Source organism: Ylistrum balloti, unplaced genomic scaffold, assembly GCF_031769215.1.
Source record: "Ylistrum balloti isolate Yb309-2 unplaced genomic scaffold, AGI_CSIRO_Ybal_v1 Utg369802, whole genome shotgun sequence".
NCBI lineage: Eukaryota > Metazoa > Mollusca > Bivalvia > Pectinida > Pectinidae > Ylistrum > Ylistrum balloti.
In genome coordinates this window covers 733,713-757,448 of record NW_026781979.1, presented here as the reverse complement: position 1 = coordinate 757,448, position 23,736 = coordinate 733,713, and the positions used below count along the sequence as shown (strand labels likewise).

At 34.7% G+C, this 23,736-nt stretch overlaps 2 protein-coding genes and 1 pseudogene across 2 annotated transcripts; 2 read left to right on the top strand and 1 right to left on the bottom strand.

Annotated features, from left to right (window-relative positions):
* The first annotated feature begins 1,928 nt into the window (after positions 1-1,928).
* LOC132544578 (uncharacterized) lies at positions 1,929-3,462 on the top strand (annotated as a pseudogene).
* A 9,278-nt stretch (positions 3,463-12,740) lies between these two features.
* Positions 12,741-17,841, top strand: LOC132544610 (interferon-induced protein 44-like). Its single transcript, XM_060208232.1, has 6 exons — positions 12,741-13,272; positions 14,048-14,145; positions 14,591-14,788; positions 16,522-16,668; positions 17,170-17,341; positions 17,531-17,841. The coding sequence occupies exons 1-6, from the start codon at positions 12,741-12,743 to the stop codon at positions 17,839-17,841; spliced, it is 1,458 nt and encodes a 485-aa protein (XP_060064215.1).
* A 2,970-nt stretch (positions 17,842-20,811) lies between these two features.
* LOC132544577 (acetylcholinesterase-like) lies at positions 20,812-22,893 on the bottom strand. The gene is made up of 2 exons (XM_060208195.1): positions 21,347-22,893; positions 20,812-20,989 (listed from the first exon to the last, which is right to left on the bottom strand). Exons 1-2 carry the CDS (start codon positions 22,891-22,893, stop codon positions 20,812-20,814), a joined length of 1,725 nt encoding a protein of 574 aa, XP_060064178.1.
* Positions 22,894-23,736: the final 843 nt, after the last annotated feature.

The window sequence follows — 23,736 nt, the reverse complement described above, 5'->3', positions numbered from 1 at the left end:
CCGAGGACAATATGTTTTTTTCAATGACAAAAACTTTTCGTTACATCAATAACCATTTCTAACAGTCACGTCGCTTTTCGCCTCTAACGAATACGTTTTTACCCATCGTGCTACGCTAATACCGTTAAGAAGTACCCCAAGCTAGCATTGTTAAATGAAAGTTAAAAGTTCAGAACAGGTCTATACGCATTTCGGGATTCATATTTCCACAAATCAAAATCTGGACAGGCGTCAGAGACGTACAGGGTGGGTTGCTAACCTGTAGTGATGCTAGTGTGCACCGTAACATCGTAGCGAATGCAGGAAAAATCCTCCATCCACTCTCGACCAATCAAAACAGCCTTATTGAAATAATGGATAACGTCTCACAGAGAAGAATTATATCCATGACGAGTCAAGAGATTTCAGGTACTGATATAAAGGATGAACCGTCTATTATGGAGAAATGATATGTCAAAGAGCTATTCCAGAGTTTATTAATTAGAAGTACTCCTTACCGTGAGAACAAATAAGCTTGAAATAGAAGAAACAAGGGTGAAATACGAACAAAAGAAAGATTTACACGAAGAATTCTGAAAAGATACAAAAAGACCGTGTGTTCTGAAAAAGTCTTGTGCATCATCGACGCCATTCACTATGTTGATTCTGGTCAATACAAGTAAGTAATGTAAAGAAGAACAAGCTTCAACGGAACAGCCGGGTATACTAATGAGCATCAAACACGTCCATCAATTTATACAATGAGATATAATGTTTTATGGTATATCCATATTTTCCGTCAACCTGCATCACTCGAAACACCGTGTTGAGTTTATCTATTAGCTGGCAAGTCTTTCTTTATTGGCCTCGTTGTAAGAAAGGGTTGAGATAAGCGGCTAGTGAAGAAGAGTCTGTAGAGCCCTTAATTTCCGATTTTGCTGGGTATAAACCAAATATATGGCTTTTCCAAATAAACAAAAACACAATCAGTATACCTAAAAGTGACACTTAAGGACTTCACAGATTCTTAGTTACCTGTTGTACAAAGATCTTTGATTAATTATAGAAGTATAGCAACAAATACGCCAAGAAAAGCTTATAAGTTGCTCTCACAAGATGCCAATAGTATGTTTGAATACCTTACCTCCAAAGTACATTACACTATTGAAAGTATACAAGGGTTGAATTCTAAACATTATGACAAATGCCCGATATCTCGCACAAATGATAGATGAAATGCAAGCCATGGTTTTATTTGTCTGACAATATACATGATCCTGTCATTGAAAGAAATTGAGAAAAATAAACCAAAGGGTACTACGATGACTTTATTTTTGCCAATATCAGGTTTCGTATAAATCTTAAATCGGCACATGAGTCTCCAAACAACTATCTCAGCATTACTGTCAATTCTAATGTTGCGTGTGAAGCGTGCTGAATGCGCCATAAGAGAAAAAAGATGTTCATTGCAGTGTAGTGTGCACGTTGCATTCAATATAGTGCATTCTTGGAGAGGTGATACAAATTTATATAGTAAAACAGAGCTTGAAGGACAAGACCGGGTAGAATAAAAAAACAGTTATGAATGGATTAACTCAAGATCATTTAGCTATATTAGGCAGTAATGGTATTATCTGCAGCCGGGGTGATTGATACACCATGAAAGTAATCAAATATTGTCAAATAAGTGACTTCGCATATATGCAAATACAATGTTATGTGGGCACAATATCATTGGACTGGCCCATACAGGGTTACTCAGAGTGTTGACAAAGGGTATTTTTGTCTTCAAGGCAAGATAACAAAGGTTAACATCAAATTATTGAAAAAAGTACTTTCCACTAACAGTACACAAAGAAAAAGAAGCACAGAAAGATGAAGAAAAGAACAAAACAACAGAGACTTGCAGAAGCAACTCATTACAACCTAGGAAATTCAAGCCTAATACGATGCAAATCGACAAAGACAAGAACATCAATGGTCCGAAACAGCAACACGACATCAAAGAAAATTTCCATCAACACAGCTACACACAGCGACAAAAAGTCCAAGAAGGTAGCATCAAGCTTCAAAAATTCTTTGAGGAAATGCCTAAAGAAGGACTTAATGACATCATTTCACGATGCAAGGAACTTGAAATGCCTCTACCAAGGAATCCAAGATGTATGACTTAAGCTGTACGAGATTCACCAACATTATCGTTCTTCTTAAAAGCCCAGCGAGACTATGAAGATGACTTAAAAGAATGTGGTGACCTTCTACGGAACTGGTATTTGTCTGAAATGCAATCATCAACGCAGTTTAAGGATTCTCACTCTTCCAATGACACCATGCTTGCATCTGCTCTATTGACAGTGATGTATAGAGAGGGAATTGACTGTGAGTCACTATTTGAAACACTGAAGGAAGTTCCTTTCTCATGTCAGCCCAATGGGACTCTGACCATTCCTAGACAGAAAGTATCCGTTGGAAGTGTGACATTGCACCCTGGAGATGTAAAAACCCTGCTGCATAAAAAATCGGTTGAATGAGCAGGTAACTTTATTTTAATTTTCTGTGAAGCTTCTTAAAACGTTCTACAGGATGATTCGGTAGTAATGTGAATCTGATCAAATTAATAATAATTAATGCAGTTGATTGTCATTTGGTCATTCATATTTTAGAACAATATTAATACAGTACAAAATATGTGTATTGCAAAATTCATCACTGAAAGTGGCAGAATCGATTGATCAAATATGACTTGTGTCCTCAAAACAAAGATGTTCCCACTCCCTTCCTTAATGCTATGACATTATGAAAATACGTGAGAAAACAAACGACTTGATAAGCGATTGATCTGAATTAGTCATTTGTCAGGTTTTTAAACTAATATTTCTCAAAACTTTTTTGCATATTTATTGTGTAACTAAGAGTTCTGTTATGCAGTACTGAAGAAGAAAATGATAGGTTAACAGTTTACAATTGTATTGGTGCCTCTTAAGCTTTTTTTATCAGCCTGATAACCTGATAGGTTATCCATGCTTATCTGGGATTGCTCACCAGTGACCAGACCTATGTATTGCCAAGTTTCCTCTCTGTACAGTGGGAAATGGGAAACTTTTCATGGATTTATGCCTCATTTAAGAAAAATTTCAGGGTACATTTCAGATTTTGGCGAACTTATAATACATCTGTAGTCATTATGTTGTAATCTATGCATAAAATAGGATAAAATAATGATCGCATGAATAAAATTTACACAAACCCATTAGATAATGGTAAATAGATGATGGTTAAAACTTCTAAGTTCAGATACATTAACCTGTAATTTCCTTGATATTAGAAAGAACTTCTTTCACTAACTTCAGGTTTTAAAAAGGAGGAATATGATCCTTAATGTCTTTTTTCCCATAGAATGCAGATGCCATTGTCAAAGAGAAACCACCCACCGTCATGCGCCAATCTCCTGTATCTACCTACAGAAGACTTGCAATCGAGTAACTTCTCTCACATGCAGTTGCATCTTATGTGTGTGAAAATGAACCAAACAAGTGGATTCCAAATTCAAATGACAGTTCTTGTTATTAATAGAACACATTGATAACATTTTCCAAATATCTATATATAAACTTCCTTTTTGTATTATATTATGCTGATGATACTGAATGAATGGGCGAAATACCGTACGTACATATTCTAATGCATTCTAATTAGCGCATGCAAAATAATTGCTATTAAAGTAATACATAGAAAAATTAATAATCATTATTTAGTGCTATGCTTTCAGTTGCAAAATGGTTAAAAAGTGATTACTGCAAATCATGTATGTTTAAAGTAAATCTAATGGCAACGCAGTTGTATATATCACTCTGTTTGATCCCCTCATTTTTTCTCTGTCACATTCAACAATAAAGAAATATTTATTATTTATTAATTTAAAAGAATGAAATAAAACAGTAATTCAAATGACATTTTTTGTTTTGTTTTCTCTATTCCCTAACCTAGCCATGAATACTGTAAATGTACTGTATTCGACCTAATGTTCGCCTAGGGCAGTTAGAAATTTGAAAAGTAAGGAGGGGTGCTTATTGGAACCAGTTTTATTGACCCAGTGTTACAAGACAGTGATATTGACCATCAGAATTTAACAGTATTGAGAATGCCACATGTATTAAGATTAATTCAAATTATTTTTACATGCCACATTCATTGGTTGTGTTTGGGGATAGAGATTTGTTTTTGTTTTCTGGACCAAATCACATTATCTGACTTAAAATGATTTAATATGACTGACACCTGTCTAATGTGGACATCTTCATAAGTGACTGAGACCTTTCTTATGTGGACATCTCCATAAGTGACTGACACCTGTCTAATGTGCACATCTCCATACGTGACTGACACCTGTCTAATCTTGACATATCTATAACTGACTGACACCTGTCTAATCTTGACATATCTATAACTGACTGACACCTGTCTAATGTGGACATCTCTTTTATTAACACCTTTCTAATGTAGACATCTCGATAAGTGACCGACACCAGTCTAATGTAGATATCTCGATAAATGACTGACATCTCTTTGACACCTTTCTAATGTAGGTTTATCTATAACTGACTGACCCTTGTCTAATGTTCATATCTTTTATATTGGTCGCCCTTTATATCTCATCATACCCCACTAGATACTATTCTGATGGCTATCATATATTGATCCCCCTTTATATCTCATCATACTCCCCTATATATCTCTGATTGTTATTTTATCTGTAACAATGACCCTCCTCTCCACTACACCTCCCACCCCTCTATTTGGTATCATTTTTTCTTTCCCGTAAGTGACTTGATTATTAAAAAAGGGTCTTAGTGTACATTATTATATTTTTGTATAATTATTTCCTTTTTACCTCAGAAGTTATACAATGGTTTCTTATATATAAATATATATTCACCTCAAAGTTTTATAAATATGTTAGAGTAAACTAATTATATATGCATCACTAAGTGTAAATTTCCCACTCTGCATACATGTTCAGAATTGTATATTGTTTGAAAACTTTGTATTTATAACTTCGAAATTAATTGTAACTAATTTTCTCCTTTTCAATTTCAAAATACTACTTTCTTATTGTACGTCTCTTTCTGTTTATCATTATTGACCCTAAAATCTCTCTTTCATCAAATTATATCCTTTTAGGTCAACAGTTTTTTCCCCTTTACACATATATATGCAAAAGTCTACATGCATACATGTATATAAAAATTCTCCATTGAATCCATAAACTTATTTTCCATGAAGTATATTTGGAACAGGTTATATATAGAGTAATTATGTATGCAGTCATCATTTAAGCCGCTGTCAATCACTACCTGTACAGGGTAATCTGGAGCTTGACCTCTTCAGCCTTGAATCAACAGGTGTTATGTAACCACACCTGTACAGGTAACCCAGGTATCAGTGACCAAGTCCCAAACACAGTTACCTATCATATCTCATTTTATTCATAAATCTATAAAGTTTAAAATAAAATTCACAAGGGGGATCAAAATGCTATAGAGGGGATCCTTTTCTTATGGGTGAAAAACGATCCCCGGGTCCTTTTCTGATCGGGGATACAACTATGATATGACACCGGGCTTTATGATTTGTCAGTTTTATCAGATGATTTGTGTTCTCTCTTTTCATTTGCGCAAGTCTACAAAAGTGTTATTTTTTTTCACTTGCTACTCTAGGAAAAAGTAGTCGATAAATTCTTCGAGTAATTCCAAGTCGTTTATTTTGCAATACCGACTCTTTCAAACGCACATATGATCTAGTGCATGTTGTAGTATTTTAAGCAAAACGGCGGTCTTAACGAACAGAGAACACTGGAATTTGATAGCACATATTTCGGCAAGTAAACCTCCTGTTGTCAGCTCACCTATTTTAGTCAATATGTACACGGTTAAGCTGTTGGTTAGTCGCCAAAGTCATCACATATACATAGTATTGATATTATATAAATACTTTTTTCATTAGTTATATTTTTGTTTTAGTTTTTAATCATGCCTTTACTACACGTTGAATAATATTGACAAGATCATTTGATGCATCTTGAATTGAATCACAAGAGTTTATATGTAGTACACCGAATGCAAATAATAGATTTGTAATATCAGGAGAGTTAGGCATTTTGAAAAAGCAGAATCCACTTCTCATATGTATCTATTTTCAAATTAATAATGGGTTCGTGTGTGTTGTCTTTAGGATTAAACATTATAAAGAATACAAATAACAATAATAAGATGAAATATATGATTCAGACCCTCTCGGAACAATAATGAATCAAAAAACTTACTGCGTTTGGATTGTAGCCTCTGTGATTACTTAATATATCACCTAGTTCTCAGCAATTTTTTAGTTGCTGATACATATATCTAAGATGTCTCTGACTCTAAAACTAACACCTGGATCTCTCCGCCATCTACATGTAATTTTAAAGTATCTATCTCGAGGGATATATGTAGAATCATCATCTACAATAAAATCCTACTCTGCTTGGTACGAGCGTTTAACTTACCGCAGTTTATCACATCACCATTGATGATATGGTCTCTATCTTTGTAAGATGTCATAATCTGACGAACGTGTGTAAATCAGGTTAATTGGGGAATTTAAGTAAGACATATAAACAAGAACAGGTTTTATGACGATAACAAAACTAACCCACTGAGTTTCGGTATTCTCAATTGAAATAATTTTGCCTTTATGTAGAGTTTTTACATAATACAGCAAACCCTCTAAAATATAGTGTTTTGTATGCTACTGCAATAAGAATTAAAACTCCATTATTTTAACAATAACAGTGACTTAGCTGAGGTGAGTTTCAACTAAAGCAAAGCTGGCATATTGATTGATGAAAGATAAAAACACAGGGTCTTCCAGTTATGCTATTTAGATTCAAAGCCTCCTTCATTCCAAAACTCTATTTGAAGTTATCCAACTTAACTCTAGATAATGAAATGTTAAATGTTGTGTCAGTTGAACTGGTTGAAAAAATTGTTGGGAAAAATAAATAACAGACAGAACATCGACTGCTGTTGAAATTCATAAGATATCTCCCACTATCGGTCGACATTATCGCAGGACCTATGAATGAATAAAATACAAACAGATTTATTGACAGAATAGTTAATAAATATATACTAAATTTGGAGGTCTGATCTTTCCTCTGAGTACCTCTTGACACCTTTTCACTCTCGACATTTAGTTCAGCGTTCACCACTGTGAAAATTGTAAAAAAAAAACCTGTGTCACGAGTTTTTCCGTCAGCATTTTGATTTCCAAAAGTTACTGTACTTCGTCACTCTCTGTCATGATGGTATAGCGATAAGCTTGACAGCAGATGTGAGCTGAGAATGGTCATTCAGTTGATGATTAATTCTAGCACGAAAATCGTCATAACAGGATCAAGGCCCTTGAATATCTAATCAACTTCGATATGTAAAAAACAAAGATTGGTGGTGCAGGGTTGTTTCTATCCAGAAATGGAAAAGTCACGATAGGGAAATTGAAATAATCGCACTTAAATAGCTATTTTAAAAAAGGTCTGTATTGGTTTCGTTGAAGTGAAAGATATGCGACTGATGTTGAAGTTCCGATTGGTATATAGAGGATTATGTATTTACTTGTTAGTCTATTACTTATGTCTTACCAACAGATAGTTGATTTTATTTACAATGTTACTTTTTGTATGTTTCAGACCTCCATCATTTTGGATAATAAAGTTATCTGAAAATAGTATCGGCCTACTTATCTAGTATATAAGGACGTGGTCAATACATTTCTTGGTATTTAAAAAGTCATCATCAATATATAATATATTCAATATATGAAAATGAAATTAAACGACATTGAAACTTTTTTCTCGCCTGTTTTGATAAGCTCTTCTATCAATTCAGCCTGGTTTGAAAACAAAAACAAACCACCTAACAATGGGACAAAGTTCCCATAGGTGTGCTACTAGTCTGGTTTAAGATCTTACTACCAAACTCGACGAAGATATGGATAATAATTTCACAAGGTAAAAAAGAAACAGGTTGGGTGAGAAAAAGGCGAAAATTTCCGAACGTTTCTGAAGGTTTCATACAAGTCATATGGGTCTTGTCACAAGATGTATTTGAAATCTTACGGAATTTGTACGACTGGTTGGTTCAATTGGTTATGTAGATAGGCATAAATCTGAGGGGTGTGCTGTTTTAATTCTGATTTGGTAATTCCTCTGGACTTGATCCGTGCTTTGTTAATTTCTAATCGCCACTCTCGCTTGAGGAAAACACTGATATATTTACTCAGGAACTGTCTTACCAGCACGATCTTTGTTGGTGTCATTCTTGTTGACATTGAATACTTATTAGGAAAAACCAGATGCACATTCAATGTCGTCTTTGTAATCTACCTTAGTTTAGTTATGCGCATGTCTCGAGTAAACATATGATAACGAGGTTAAGTTCTTTGTAACACAGTGGAAATTCCTGTGTTGTACTTTCGGTTATGTAACAAAGAAAGCTGATTAATAAAAGAACAGCCAAGAAGATTTAGAAGGTAATTATACTGAATTAAGTATTTTTTCATTGGTATCATCATGCTTAGTGTGATTGGCTTGTAACCGTATGTCATCAAACTAATTGGTATGATAGATTGGCATAAGCAATGGCTTTGAACAAACATGTCGTCTGTAAGATCGACAAAATTGAGAAGAAGAAAACATGTATTTATACACTCTGAACAGATATCTTAATGCCTATCCAATCTACCTGGTAAACTGTCGGATTATTTTTGAACATGTTAATGCCGTTCTATTTCTAGGTCACGTCGTGGCCCATCATAAGGTACGGTAACTGCGTTCTGCAGAACTATTGTCAATAGGCTTATAATAACCAGGTATCAAGGTGAGGTACACGCGGAGGACATTTATTGGAGGCGATGACAAATAGAATCTTAGTTTTTGTTGTGTTTATTGTTTTTAATTGTTTTGTATAGTGCAACATCAACACCCATGCGTTTCTTTTTGAGCAAGGTTTCATACAATTATACAGATCTTGTCACAAGATGTATTCGTAATCTTACGGAATTTGTACGACTGGTTGGTTCAATTGGTTATGTAGATAGGCATAAATCTGAGGGGTGTGCTGTTTTAATTCTGATTTGGTAATTCCTCTGGACTTGATCCGTGCTTTGTTAATTTCTAATCGCCACTCTCGCTTGAGGAAAACACTGATATATTTACTCAGGAACTGTCTTACCAGCACGATCTTTGTTGGTGTCATTCTTGTTGACATTGAATACTTATTAGGAAAAACCAGATGCACATTCAATGTCGTCTTTGTAATCTACCTTAGTTTAGTTATGCGCATGTCTCGAGTAAACATATGATAACGAGGCTAAGGTCTTTGTAACACAGTGGAAATTCCTGTGTTGTACTTTCGGTTATGTAACAAAGAAAGCTGATTAATAAAAGAACAGCCAAGAAGATTTAGAAGGTAATTATACTGAATTAAGTATTTTTTCATTGGTATCATCATGCTTAGTGTGATTGGCTTGTAACCGTATGTCATCAAACTAATTGGTATGATAGATTGGCATAAGCAATGGCTTTGAACAAACATGTCGTCTGTAAGATCGACAAAATTGAGAAGAAGAAAACATGTATTTATACACTCTGAACAGATATCTTAATGCCTATCCAATCTACCTGGTAAACTGTCGGATTATTTTTGAACATGTTAATGCCGTTCTATTTCTAGGTCACGTCGTGGCCCATCATAAGGTACGGTAACTGCGTTCTGCAGAACTATTGTCAATAGGCTTATAATAACCAGGTATCAAGGTGAGGTACACGCGGAGGACATTTATTGGAGGCGATGACAAATAGAATCTTAGTTTTTGTTGTGTTTATTGTTTTTAATTGTTTTGTATAGTGCAACATCAACACCCATGCGTTTCTTTTTGAGCAAGGTTTCATACAATTATACAGATCTTGTCACAAGATGTATTCGTAATCTTACGGAATTTGTACGACTGGTTGGTTCAATTGGTTATGTAGATAGGCATAAATCTGAGGGGTGTGCTGTTTTAATTCTGATTTGGTAATTCCTCTGGACTTGATCCGTGCTTTGTTAATTTCTAATCGCCACTCTCGCTTGAGGAAAACACTGATATATTTACTCAGGAACTGTCTTACCAGCACGATCTTTGTTGGTGTCATTCTTGTTGACATTGAATACTTATTAGGAAAAACCAGATGCACATTCAATGTCGTCTTTGTAATCTACCTTAGTTTAGTTATGCGCATGTCTCGAGTAAACATATGATAACGAGGCTAAGGTCTTTGTAACACAGTGGAAATTCCTGTGTTGTACTTTCGGTTATGTAACAAAGAAAGCTGATTAATAAAAGAACAGCCAAGAAGATTTAGAAGGTAATTATACTGAATTAAGTATTTTTTATTGGTATCATCATGCTTAGTGTGATTGGCTTGTAACCGTATGTCATCAAACTAATTGGTATGATAGATTGGCATAAGCAATGGCTTTGAACAAATATGTCGTCTGTAAGATCGACAAAATTGAGAAGAAGAAAACATGTATTTATACACTCTGAACAGATATCTTAATGCCTATCCAATCTACCTGGTAAACTGTCGGATTATTTTTGAACATGTTAATGCCGTTCTATTTCTAGGTCACGTCGTGGCCCATCATAAGGTACGGTAACCGCGTTCTGCAGAACTATTGTCAATAGGCTTATAATAACCAGGTATCAAGGTGAGGTACACGCGGAGGACATTTATTGGAGGCGATGACAAATAGAATCTTAGTTTTTGTTGTGTTTATTGTTTTTAATTGTTTTGTATAGTGCAACATCAACACCCATGCGTTTCTTTTTGAGCAAGGTTTCATACAATTATACAGATCTTGTCACAAGATGTATTCGTAATCTTACGGAATTTGTACGACTGGTTGGTTCAATTGGTTATGTAGATAGGCATAAATCTGAGGGGTGTGCTGTTTTAATTCTGATTTGGTAATTCCTCTGGACTTGATCCGTGCTTTGTTAATTTCTAATCGCCACTCTCGCTTGAGGAAAACACTGAAATATTTACTCAGGAACTGTCTTACCAGCGCGATCTTTGTTGTTGTGATTCTTGTTGACATTGGTTACTTAGGAGGTAAAAAACAGATGCACATTCCATGTCGCCTTTGTAATCTAACTTAGTTTAGTTGTGCGCATGTCTCGAGTAAACATATGATAACGAGGTTAAGTTCTTTGTAACACAGTGGAAATTCCTGTGTTGTACTTTCGGTTATGTATGAAAGAAAACTGATCAATAAAAGAACAGCCAAGAACTGAATTAAGTATTTTTTCATTGGTATCATCATGCTTAGTGTGATTGGCTTGTAACTATAGGTCACGAAGTTTATTTGTATGATAGACTGGCTTAAACAATGGCTTTGAACAAACTTGTCGTTTGTAAGATCGACAAAATTGAGAAGAAAAAACATGTATTTATACACTCTGAACAGATATCTAAATGCCTATCCAATTCACCTGGTTAACTGTCGGATTATGTTCTTCCTGTGATAGTTAAACAATCAAGGTTGCGCTACTTTCTGCAACAACCAGTTTTATAGGTTAGTTTTTACCGCTGTAATTTTGCTGCAGTGTCCTAATTTTTAAAGTGCTGTCAGCTCAGCGGTTTTTTTTTTGTAAAATTAGTGACATCCATGAGGACAATCCGAGGGACACTCTGTATCTCATTAATAGGCCCTGTACCCTTGGAACCTACTAAGGAAGTCATTATTATACTAGGCGAGGACTCCTCCATTAAGTTATCAGTTATTTCTATATCCATGCTTAAAAAACTACAAGATTTGAAGTGCTCTTGGGGACAAAATTGTCCACTCTCTCTCCCTCTCTCTCTCTCCCTCTCTCTCTCACCTACATCCCACAGCAAACTTTGTATAAGACAGATTTTGTATTAACTGCTTGGGTAAAAAGTTAGCCCTGTAGGTTACCTACAAATGATATAATTTGCACGAATGCTATAGAATGAACCGTTATTGTGTTTTTGGCAATTTTAAAAAATGACAATTTTACAATAACAATATATGCGATGCCAGATTTGTCCTTTTCCAGGAGACTTTCTTTTGTTCATATCTTGCCGTAGTTTTATGGAATTTGTGTTTGGATTATGATTATGTTGACGTGTTGGTATTTACTTGAAGTGTTTTATAGTTATGTCCTTGCAAAAAGGTTGTAAGTTTGGAATAGAAAATTGAAACGTGAAAGTTGAAAAAATGTTTGAGATATGAAATTGAAGAATGAAATAGAGATAATTTAAAATAATATTTTCAAACATTTGTAAACAGAAAGTTTAAGATAAGAAAAATACTGAGATAACAATAGAAATATAGAACCCTTCCATATAAGATGGTTTTATGTGCATACAATGTTACTAATAGTATTATAAGCATGCATGCTTTTATATTAGTTTTCAAAAATACCGGACAATTACCAGGGTACGGATTTGCGTAGTTTGTATTCGATTAATGAACATTAGGCCAATATTGAAACAATGTTCATAATTGATTCTGCTAGTTCCTTAGTTTTATTCGTCAGTATACGTATTTTGAGGAAGAGACAAACATGTAATACAAGGACACAATAATTTGTTTTACAAAAGTCTCAGTTATCATGAATTGTATTGTTTGATTTATTTGTTGGTAGTTAAGTAAATGGCGACGAAGTTAACACAGACCCACAGGAATCAACTATCCAAATGGATCGACCCAACGAAAAGACACAAGTTCATACTACTGTACAAGATCAGTAGAGACGGATGTAATGCCAACACATTTCATAATTACTGTAATAATAAAGGGCCAACTGTCACCGTCCTGTACAATACTGACAAATCGGTGTACGGGGGGTATACCGCTGAAAACTGGACTTCCAATATCACATATGTCGACGATGCTCATGCATTTCTCTTTAAACTGGAGTACAATGGTAAAGAAAATCCAATGAAGTTTCCAACCAAAAATAATGGAACAAATGCCATGTATAATAAAGAATCTTGTGGGCCAACTTTTGGAAATGGACATGACTTACATTGCTTCGATGGAAATGTGGACAAATCCGGTAATTATTTCCCGTTGAATGGAAAAGTAAATCTTGGTAACACATACGACATGCTGGGACAAGATTACAACACTGTAATGAATGGTCATCAAAATGTCCTGGAACTGAAGGTGTACAGTGTTCAAGGTAGACTTTTTCTATAATTTTACAAATGTTTTCTTTTATGTAAGTTTTATTTCTAATTTGTGATACTAGCGCTACTGCAAATCAATTGTCACGATTTACTGAAAATTACTGCATCAGATGAGTGTATTAATTCTTGCGTATTTACAGACAAAAAGATTTTCGGTGAGATGGGAATGGAAGAAACACTTTTAATAATATTTCTGTCAAAAAATTAAGTATGCTTCACTGTGGTTCACTTCCGAACTATTAAAAGGAGGCTTACATGATGATATTGCAGCCTCCTCAAACCACACGCACTCAATACATGAAGTCACCTTGCATATACCAGGAAACCGTCCTGAAAAGACCATCGCTGTTGACAGGACATTTATAATCATAAACCAGACGGATGCTGTTTTATTAATTCATCGTTATTGCTCGAAGATTTTGCCATCTTCAGTAATACTTTGCTTGCTTATGTTTCAATTTTGTGGAAGTATTATTCGCTTTTGTTGATCACTCTAATTGGACCATATTGGAAAGGCATGTGACCCGAGGTGGAATAGTATTTGCAAACACCATCTGGTCACCAATTTGTTTTCGTTTTCTTATAACAACGTTTTGCTTTTAATTTATTTTGTAATGGCTCCTGAAAATAACTTACTGGTCTCTGATATCCATATAATTCCTTTTTCACCACATCAATTCAAAATTCCCTATTTTGACGTACATTTTATTTGCATGTTTAAATATGGTAAACACTTATGCTTCTTTCCATCCATTGCATTATCTACAGAGAAAACCTTGGAGGAACAACGACAAGAGGACTTGCTACTAGAGTCAAATCGGGTGATGGAAAGGCCGTGGATACCAAACATCGACTGGAGTTCTAAAGTAGGTATAGTTGTAGATAATCCAAAATAAGACAATTGGAAACAGTAGATGTAGTTTTGGGAAGCAATTACGATAGTGTTTTATCCGTTAAACTGGTTAAATAAAATTATACAGGAACATTTCATGGCAATTTGTCTCAGACGAAATCGAAAACATTATAAATCAATTATCTGTTTAGTAGTTAGTACTCGCACATTCAAAATGTTTTTTTTATTTCTATTTCCGAAATTTTAATATAATAAAGTTATTTGGTTTACCTACTCCTTTTTACTTAAGACAAACGGAAATAGTGACATCTCAGTTAAGGCGACCAATTAGACCTATGTGGCTCTTATTCAATATGAAATTTTAACAAAATTGTCGAAAAGATGGACTGGATCGTCTTTATTATTTTGACGTTAAAAACCTTTCAGCAGTAAAACGCTTTTGATTATATCATATCTAGCACGAGGAGATGTTAAAAGAAAAAGTGGCCACTTATAAACCATTAGCCGGATTGAACCTCAAGCAGGCAAACATTCTCTTGGTCGGGCAGGTTGGGGCTGGAAAGTCCAGCTTCTTCAACACCATTAACTCCATATACCGTGGACACATAAGTGTTCAAGCTAACGCTGGAAGTGCAGAACACAGTTTGACAACTTCCGTGAGTATAAAGTATGATTGAAATCTTTGATCTTGACTGATTCCGTCCTCCTTTTCTACACATAACTTTCCAAACTTCCATCGGTAGAGCCTTGTGCTCGTTACTTTCACCAAATTTCATATCTTAAAGTATAGTCAATTTTTTTTGTGTTACAAATCCGATTAACGGTTCTAAAACGTCTCAATAACGTCAGCTCAAGATATTGTAACAAAGTTGCCGCTCTTTATTTACATTGGCGAAACTCCGAATAGGAAAAAGTTATTATCCATATTCCTCACTCGACATATTGCAGAGTTCTAAATTCCAATAACACTGTCGTATATCATAGAATGGGACATATTAAATGTGACATTCCTTTGTTTCTCATTCAGATCTAAGTGTAAAAAAACGGTGCGAACACGGTCCAACATATAATGGCAAAATTCGCCAGAACAGTATTAAGTCACCATTGCACAATACATGCATCTGGCCATGAAAAGCTTATTGCAACATTACACATTGATAAAAATGGATTGTAGGGAAGTACACAGTCCATTTTGCTTTGCATTTTTGTGGTAGAGTTGGCGTAATGGTGTGTCCTCGCAACATGCACTATTATATATGAAGACGAGGTTCATGAAAGTTAAGATTATTTAAGTGGTTGTATGAGTTCATTGTACTACCTGTCACATACAAAAAAACACCATGTCTAGTAACAACAACATTCTATTCAGCCAGACGCTTGACATACATATTAACAATTACAAACACAGATGAGACCAAGACTAACGGGTAACACTATTGACCTGAACATGGACATTAAATGTGATTACACGACACTACCATCTGGCAAGTCTTGAAATTGTAATTTAACATTACATTTCATCACGTTATACTGACACTACCGCCACCTGTTCATGATTTCTCTTTCACCAAAAGACAAAAATTTACCAATTGGGGATAATGTAACTTAATATACATGTAGATATAACATATTTGTGAGTGATTGTGTATTTCTAGTATGAATATTTTGTTGTTGTTAGATAGCATGGTGACTGATAATAGATGTACATTATCTAACCACAATGTAAAGTAGTTAATCAATCTTCGTAGATTAAATCCCTGAATTGTTGTCGTAAATACATAGTAATTCGAAATCAATTAATGAAACTTTATGTATATGCACACGTATTGGGATGCGGAAAAGCAAGTGTGTGAAATTTTATTGGTGGTATCTTGATTCATTACCCATTAAAATATCTTGTCCGTTGACGGCATACAAGTTCATTTCATAATACATAGAAATTTTGAGGAATGTAGCTTATTTGATCAATTTATGGTCTTTATACAAAATTTGCCTTTTGCATAGCCTACAATTTAATCACTTGAATATTGTGCAATGTTATATGCTTATGTTAAAATGGAGCTATTAGCTCTATTTGACTTGATAACCAGCATTTAAATATCTAGTTCGGCGCGAAATCAACCTTCTTTATCAGGAAACAGATTCGAGATATATTTCGGACAAAAATTCAGTGAGGAATAAAATCTCACATCAGCATTCTTGCCATAATTAACTTATTGAACTTTTCAATATATTGATATGGCATTCGAAAAAAAAGGTCTGTGCTACATAAAGATGATGACGACTTCGCAAATTGATTTCTGCGGTCTATATATCCATTGTAGGATCATCTTTGATACAAATGTATCTATGTATGGAATGTAATTGATAGAACTTGGCTATATTAAAGTTCCGGTTGTACCAAGTCAGGGACGGGCCTGGTGGTAAACCCCTTAACTTCCGTTTATGTGACACACGAGGGTTAGAAGAGGATCAAGGCCTTACTGACCAAGAGATTGGCTTTTTACTGGATGGCCATGTGCCTGAAAAGTATAAGGTAAATGACAATGCATTTTTCAATACATATCTTAATTGGTCAGGAAATAACAGAAGAGGGGATTCAATTTCTCTTGGTATTTTTCAAATATTCATTTAGGTGTTTTTTTTAACTTAACGAGGTTATTCGAAGTCATGCAAACTTTGTTGACCTCTTGCTGTCATGCGTATATTCATGACGTCAGCTTTGGTTAAATGAGTTAGAATATATCCAAACTTTATAGCACGGTTAAGACAAGTTCACAAAAATATACATATCTGTACTTGCAAATATATGCATGACAAATATCGTAAACAATCTTTAAATCTAATTTATACAATGATTGTTTCTCGTAGACTACGTTTAACTGTGACTGTACACTTACATGTAAAATCTTAATTGCATTAAACAGATATGAACTGTAGTATATTTTCGCAACTTGCGAACGGTTCACCAATAACATATGATTATATAAATGACTTAATACATATGTTCATAGTAATGTACTTTGACAATTTACAGTTCAACTCTGCCGTTCCACTATCTCCCGACAGCATCGGGTTCGTGAAGAATCCTACGCTGTCAAATAAAATCCACTGTGTGGCGTTTGTCCTGGACTCTAGCACGGTTGACGTCATGTCGGAGAAAGTGATTGAGCAAATAAAAGCAATGCAGACATCGATGAATCAGAGATGTAAACAATTGATTTTTATTTTATTCTTTTCCTTTATCAATATGTATCACAGATGCATATACCTCACACATCTGCATCATATACTTTTTCAGTAGCTGTATTTTGTCAACATGAATAAAATATAAGCAACAAGCATAGCCACAAACTGAATCTGATACGATGTGAAATTGAAGGTTTTGTTCTTTACAGTGGTACCACAGGCTGTTTTGTTGACTAACATTGACAGGATCTGTCAGAAGACATCTGAAGACATCAGCAAAGTTTTCTTCAGCAGTGCAGTGAAAGAATGTGTAGAAAGAGTTTCAATGATGATGGGATTGCCCCAATCACAAGTTCTTCCTGTCAAAAATTACCATCGTGAGGCAGACCTCGACCAAAACATCAACATCTTGTCTCTCCGTAGCCTCAGGCGAATTCTCAACTTTGTTGACGATTCCCTTCATAACAGATTGGACGAAATCGAGGCTGAAAAGCCTTCAATAGTAAGGATGGCTGAGTGAGATTTTACTAACGATCAGTGCCAGACATGTATCAATACTGATCTTATAACCATTGGAAATGTATTGTCAATACTGAATAAAAATGTCTGCTTACTACCATATGTTACAAGTTTACCATCCTATGCAGAGTTTATTATTTTAATGACTTCCAAGATGTTACTATTGATATAATCTCCTCTATATGTACGCCAGGTGTAATTGTATTAATCGATACACAGTATTATCATTGAGGACAAATTGATACGTTGTATTAAAATGTTAATGAAAATTGATAAACAAATAAGACTGACACATACGAATGACTTTGTTTTAAGAGGGGAGGTAACTCTATAATGTTTACGACAAGATTCATGCCCCATATTTACATGCTGAGATTAAAAGCAGCGCACACAAGATAAGAACATCAGACAAAGAAGGAAGATAGACACGGATCCAAGATTCATAAAACAGTTACAAGGAATCAACATTAAGACAGAATAAAGAAAAGGTGGTTGTTTGAATGATGTGCTTAATCATAATTCGTATCTGATTAGATTATGTTTTGCTTGAAGAAAAAATAAAACAATGTAAAGCTAGCAAAGTCGACTGTCCTGTTTCAAAATAGCACGTTTCATTAAAACTTGACATCGTCAAACAGAAATATGTGTAGTGTACCATCTTATACAAAATGCACCAAGTAAATGACATATTAAGGATATTCATGTTTTGCTCTCCAGTGTCTTTAGTTGGAGATTTTTCATCTTTTTCACAAAGCCCCTTCACTGTTTTGAAGTTGATAAAGCCACGCCCATATGTTAATAAAAATATGCCTTAGTTCATTACACATTTAGCGTACTTTTACGAATAAAATGCTTGTGCACTGAAAGAGATTTTCCTCTAGAAAGAGCATTCAACCCATATATATTCTTATTCACTTATATAATACAGAAACTCTTGTTTTATTGAACATAACATTCTGCTCTAAAGGTAAACCTCCCCTTCGTGAATCTACATAAAGCAGCTTATTATAGTTGCACATTTCTGGATTTCAATTGATTTTAGAACACCTTTCAGTGGAAAAATATATCTTTTTGTGATATTTGACCACATCCAAGCTTGGCGAATATATATATATAAATATATCACATACTTGAAACAGTATTTGTATTATTCATATCCAATTTTTGATAAAAATATAGAGTGAACCCTGCTCAATGTCGGAAGACAGTGAAATAGATTCACAGAAAGGAAATTAGCTGGCTCAGTGCACTTCACTTTATCATAGTTTTATTAAGAAAATAAAAGCGTTCTATATTAATACAAACGAGGTCCATATTTTCAGGAAGAGATGTTCAGTGTTTGGCTTATCTGCATAACTAACAGAACAAATCCTTATCTTCATTTCTACTTTCAAGCATCGTATGATTTACTTGTTATTCAGTGAATATTCCTGTCATATTTTTGCGCATTCCATGTATATTTGAAATGCTTTAGACAATTAGATGGCGTCACAAATTTCCAGAAGGTCAGTAGGTATGGAGACCATAAGTAAAGACTTCAAGTTTGACGAAGATCTCCTAATTGCCTGAAAAATCTTGTGATAAAAACGATCTTTAATCGTTTCCATTTGACGCATAATTCATATAACGAGTCTAAGAAACTTTTAAGAGAGAATTTGATTAATTGAAATGAATTTTAGATCTTTTTTATCACATGACTGATTTTCATAAAATTACATATTAAACGGAAACTTATGTCCGGTTTTATAATGGATGGATATTTTTCAAATGCTATTGTAGGCTTTCCATTGCGCCTATTTGTGCCCTCTTAATTTTGGAATTGATCAGAAAAACGGAATGGCAGGCAGGGTGTAATCTTTGATTTTGACAATAGAAGTTTGCTATTTCTTGAGAAGCACTGGATTCTCAAATTAGATATGCAGAATTATTTTTGTTACTAGCATATCTTTAAGAGATTACAATAGATATCTTCTATTATATTCAATACATTAGCACTTGAATGCAATTTAGTTTTGCCATGCAATAAAAGCACAGTTAGGACTAATGCCAAACTCTGTGTTTTTTTTTTATATATCTGCTTCAGTGAAAGTGAAAACACAACATTCCTTTTACACGAGTATAAAGATGTTAACAATCACATCGCTCCAGGAAATATTAGTAAGTGTAACTATTTTCACGGAGGTATTGTTACAGTCCTTATTTAACATAGCTAAATGATTTTCAATTACTTTAAATGTATTTTGTAAGAATCCTAACAATATAAACAATACATTTAAAAGAGATGGTGGATAGATAACAAGCCGTTTGATGAGTCTGTGTCACAATTATGTTTAAATTTCCATAAACAGGTAAATGAATTCATTGAGGTAAATAATTCCATGTGGATAGATCTTAACGAATAGTGATGTTTTCCGCAGTGATTAGAAACTTCTTCGCAGGAAGAGCAAAACGTTGAGACGATGAAAAACTGAGCAAAAGGAAAAATAGATGAAAACCTTACAAAAAACCGAAACGGAAAATTAGACAAGTTGTACCAGAAGAGTGAGCGCCTTTATCTTTATCTTGTCAATCCATGTAGATGATGTCACATTCTCAAATGACACATTATATTTAAAAATCATAATTTTACATTTAAATATCTGTACATTGATTTATATAGCAAATACTTTATCAATCGTTAATTCACCATTGCCAATATCTTACGAAACGATACATTTACATTGCCCTCTACAATAACGTTACAATGTTCTTTTTTGATCGTTCGATGAATCGGCTATTTGAATTACTGGATTTTCCCCTTCGGATAAGATAAAATTTTTTACTCAGTGTTATCGGATACCTAATTCATTGATGAGGATAAAAATTCTTTACGTTTGGATGTTTACAGCATACATATTTTCCAATTCATTTCTACGTACACAGCAAAGCAGTAACAAGATCCGTATCTTAATATCTGTGAAAACGATTCGCGTTATCCTAACACTACGTTTGCTCTTGTCCTGTCCAGTGATGGCAGATACTGGTTCCAAAACTGTATTCTCTCCGGGTTCAAATTGTATGCCGGAGCTATGTTGAAATTCAGGTACTGATAAAGTCTGCCCACTGAGTCGTATCTAGGCCAGTAGGGGACATGCGGGCCGTTTGGTGAGCTAACAAAGAAAAACGAGAGAGGAACAGTAGATAATACACATTTGAAACGATGGCTAATGACAAAGACAATGTGACATGAACTACTACAAGCAACTTTTAGGTATTTTAAGTTTGATAGACTTCATGTGGAAAAGACCATATTATTGGTACAAGTAAGGGAATAAAAAATCTAAATCTAAATAAGATATATAGATACATTTCACTGTTTATTGTGTTTCTCTCGATTTCTACACCAGATAATTGTTTTAATGTTAAATCAAATATACTTAAAAGTGATATTGTATATTGCATTGTTAAAGCGATAAACTAAAAATGTAATGTATAAATTACAGATGCAGAAATTGCATAATACATACCCATTTTTGGCAAAATTTGTCCAGTATCTAATCATCTTCTCTGACAACATTTCATCGGAAAAAGAGATGGGATTCGATACTGACCATATAATTGACGGCCCGAAAAGATATGGAAGTTCTGCAGCATGCCAAGCCCCTTTGAACCAGGTGGGTTGGGGGTACAATTTAAATGGATATTGCCTGGTGAACAAATACTGATAAGTGTTTCGACCCATTGTTAGTCCAGGAGCAGAATGGCAGTCTAGAGATCTTAATGCCGGAGCAATCATAGAAAAATCGGAGTACATGTTGACGATATTTCTGCTCTGCTCAATTTCATCTGTGCTGCTATATTTCTTACATATAGCCTCGGAAACGTCGGTATTGTTATTAAAGAAATCCTTTGCAATCATCCGCGCATAGGAATTACACAACACGATCGTAGGTATTGAACGCGAATAATTAAAATTGTACTGTTTTTCAAGGTAATTCATGAATTCATCGTTAATAAGGGACCCTTCCGAATCAGTAGTACCGATAATAACATCAAGAGAGCGGAAGAAACTTGATTCTGTCGACGAGGTATTGGCTATTATGGCGCTGGGATGGTGTATGATCAATTCTCCATCAACTACAGGGGCGTTGGGTATGGTAAGGGTAGCGTTAGCGTAGTTAATAATGTCGAGGCTGTTTTGAGTTTGTATGATTTCTTGTGCACTTTTTCCTCTGATGCATTTAAGTAACATTTCAGAATCAAAATTAATATCGTTTTCATTCAGACAATTGAGACCGATGCCATATCTCCTTGCATGTACTTCCGGCTCTATGTTTAATGCAAAAGGTGAATTGCCTGTTCCACTCTCGGCAATTACCCGTTGGAATAGACCTTGGTTTTGTGGTAAAAGAGCATGTAATCCCACACTAAACGCGCCGGCAGATTCACCAAAGATTGTGATAGAATTGGGATTTCCACCAAAAGCTTCGATATTGGCCTTAACCCATTGCATTGCGAGCCTTTGATCCCACAATCCATAGTTACCGCGCGAAGCGTCATCCATTGTACTGAAGAATCCAAGTAAACCTAATCTGTAGTTAACAGTAACCACTATAACATCCCCTTTAGTTACAAGGTTGAATGCGTCATAATAAAATGACTGGCCTTCTAAATAACCCCCACCGTGTATCCAGATCATTACACTTTTGGTATTATTCGGAGAGGCGTTGATTGGTGTGTATATATTCAAATGCAGACAATCCTCCGACATTTCCGTATTCGGTAAAGAAGGTGAAATAGACTCAGCCTTCTGATAGCAGGACGGTCCAAAGGAAGTGCCATCTAAAACATTGGTCCATCTGCCGAATGGAACAGGTTTCCGTAATCTCAGAGTACCAACAGGAGGTTTTGCAAAAGGAATTTTTCGGAACTGATAAACCACCTCACCTCGATTCTGCGCAGCAATCCCACGGACTGGTCCAGATGCAGAATTAATTATTCTATATCTCTGGCAGTTGATCAAAGAGCAACAGGATGCCAGCAGAAGCGACAGAATTAACGCACACCACTCCATTTCACCAACTGAAATGCAAAGTCTTAGTTACTTGTATAACAGACTTGTTAAAGTCGAAATAGTCGTTATTCTGTATGCACCAAACGGAATGGCTTTTCCCAGTAACATTCATATACGGCATCGCATATTATAAATTCTTCCTAAGTTGAATTTTTGTTTGTTACTTTCATTAAGGAAAATCTGGTTAAGTGGATGTTTAAATTAATCGTATAGGGGCGCATTTAATACATTTGAGAATTTCCAGAAATACTTGAAGTAAGATCAACCACCTTCAAATAGATTTAACATTGAAACAGAGACGTAAATAGTAAGTATTTGAGGTATAATTAACTAAAAAGAAGGGATAAAATTGAAAAGCAGAACTAATAAATACAGATACTTTCAAGTACATATTTTCTTTGAATTGCCCAATTTTCAAGTTGAACGACGAACTTTGATCTCGTCAAAAAAGCAAGGGAAAATGAATGAGTGTATATGGAAAGGTTAGCAGTTGCTTATTTTTCGTTGACACTAGCTAAAAATATGTTAATTGGTTGTGGTTTAGGTACAGATATTTTCCTAAAAAGATGCTTTCGATGTATACAGAAGATATTAAACAAATTCTTTCATCTGAGAGAGAAAGAAGAAATATAGATATCTCTATTAATATAGATAGAACTCTTTACAAGGAAATGACACTTTTCAATACAAATCTAGAATAAGCTACAAAGGCGCCAAAATTAATTTTGTCCTTCTAAATATAATAAGTAATAAAAATATCAAAATCTGGATGGGGAAGTTCACTAGCCCTCTAATTCATTAAAATGATTTTTATAAATGCGATAAGCTAACTTATCCCAATTC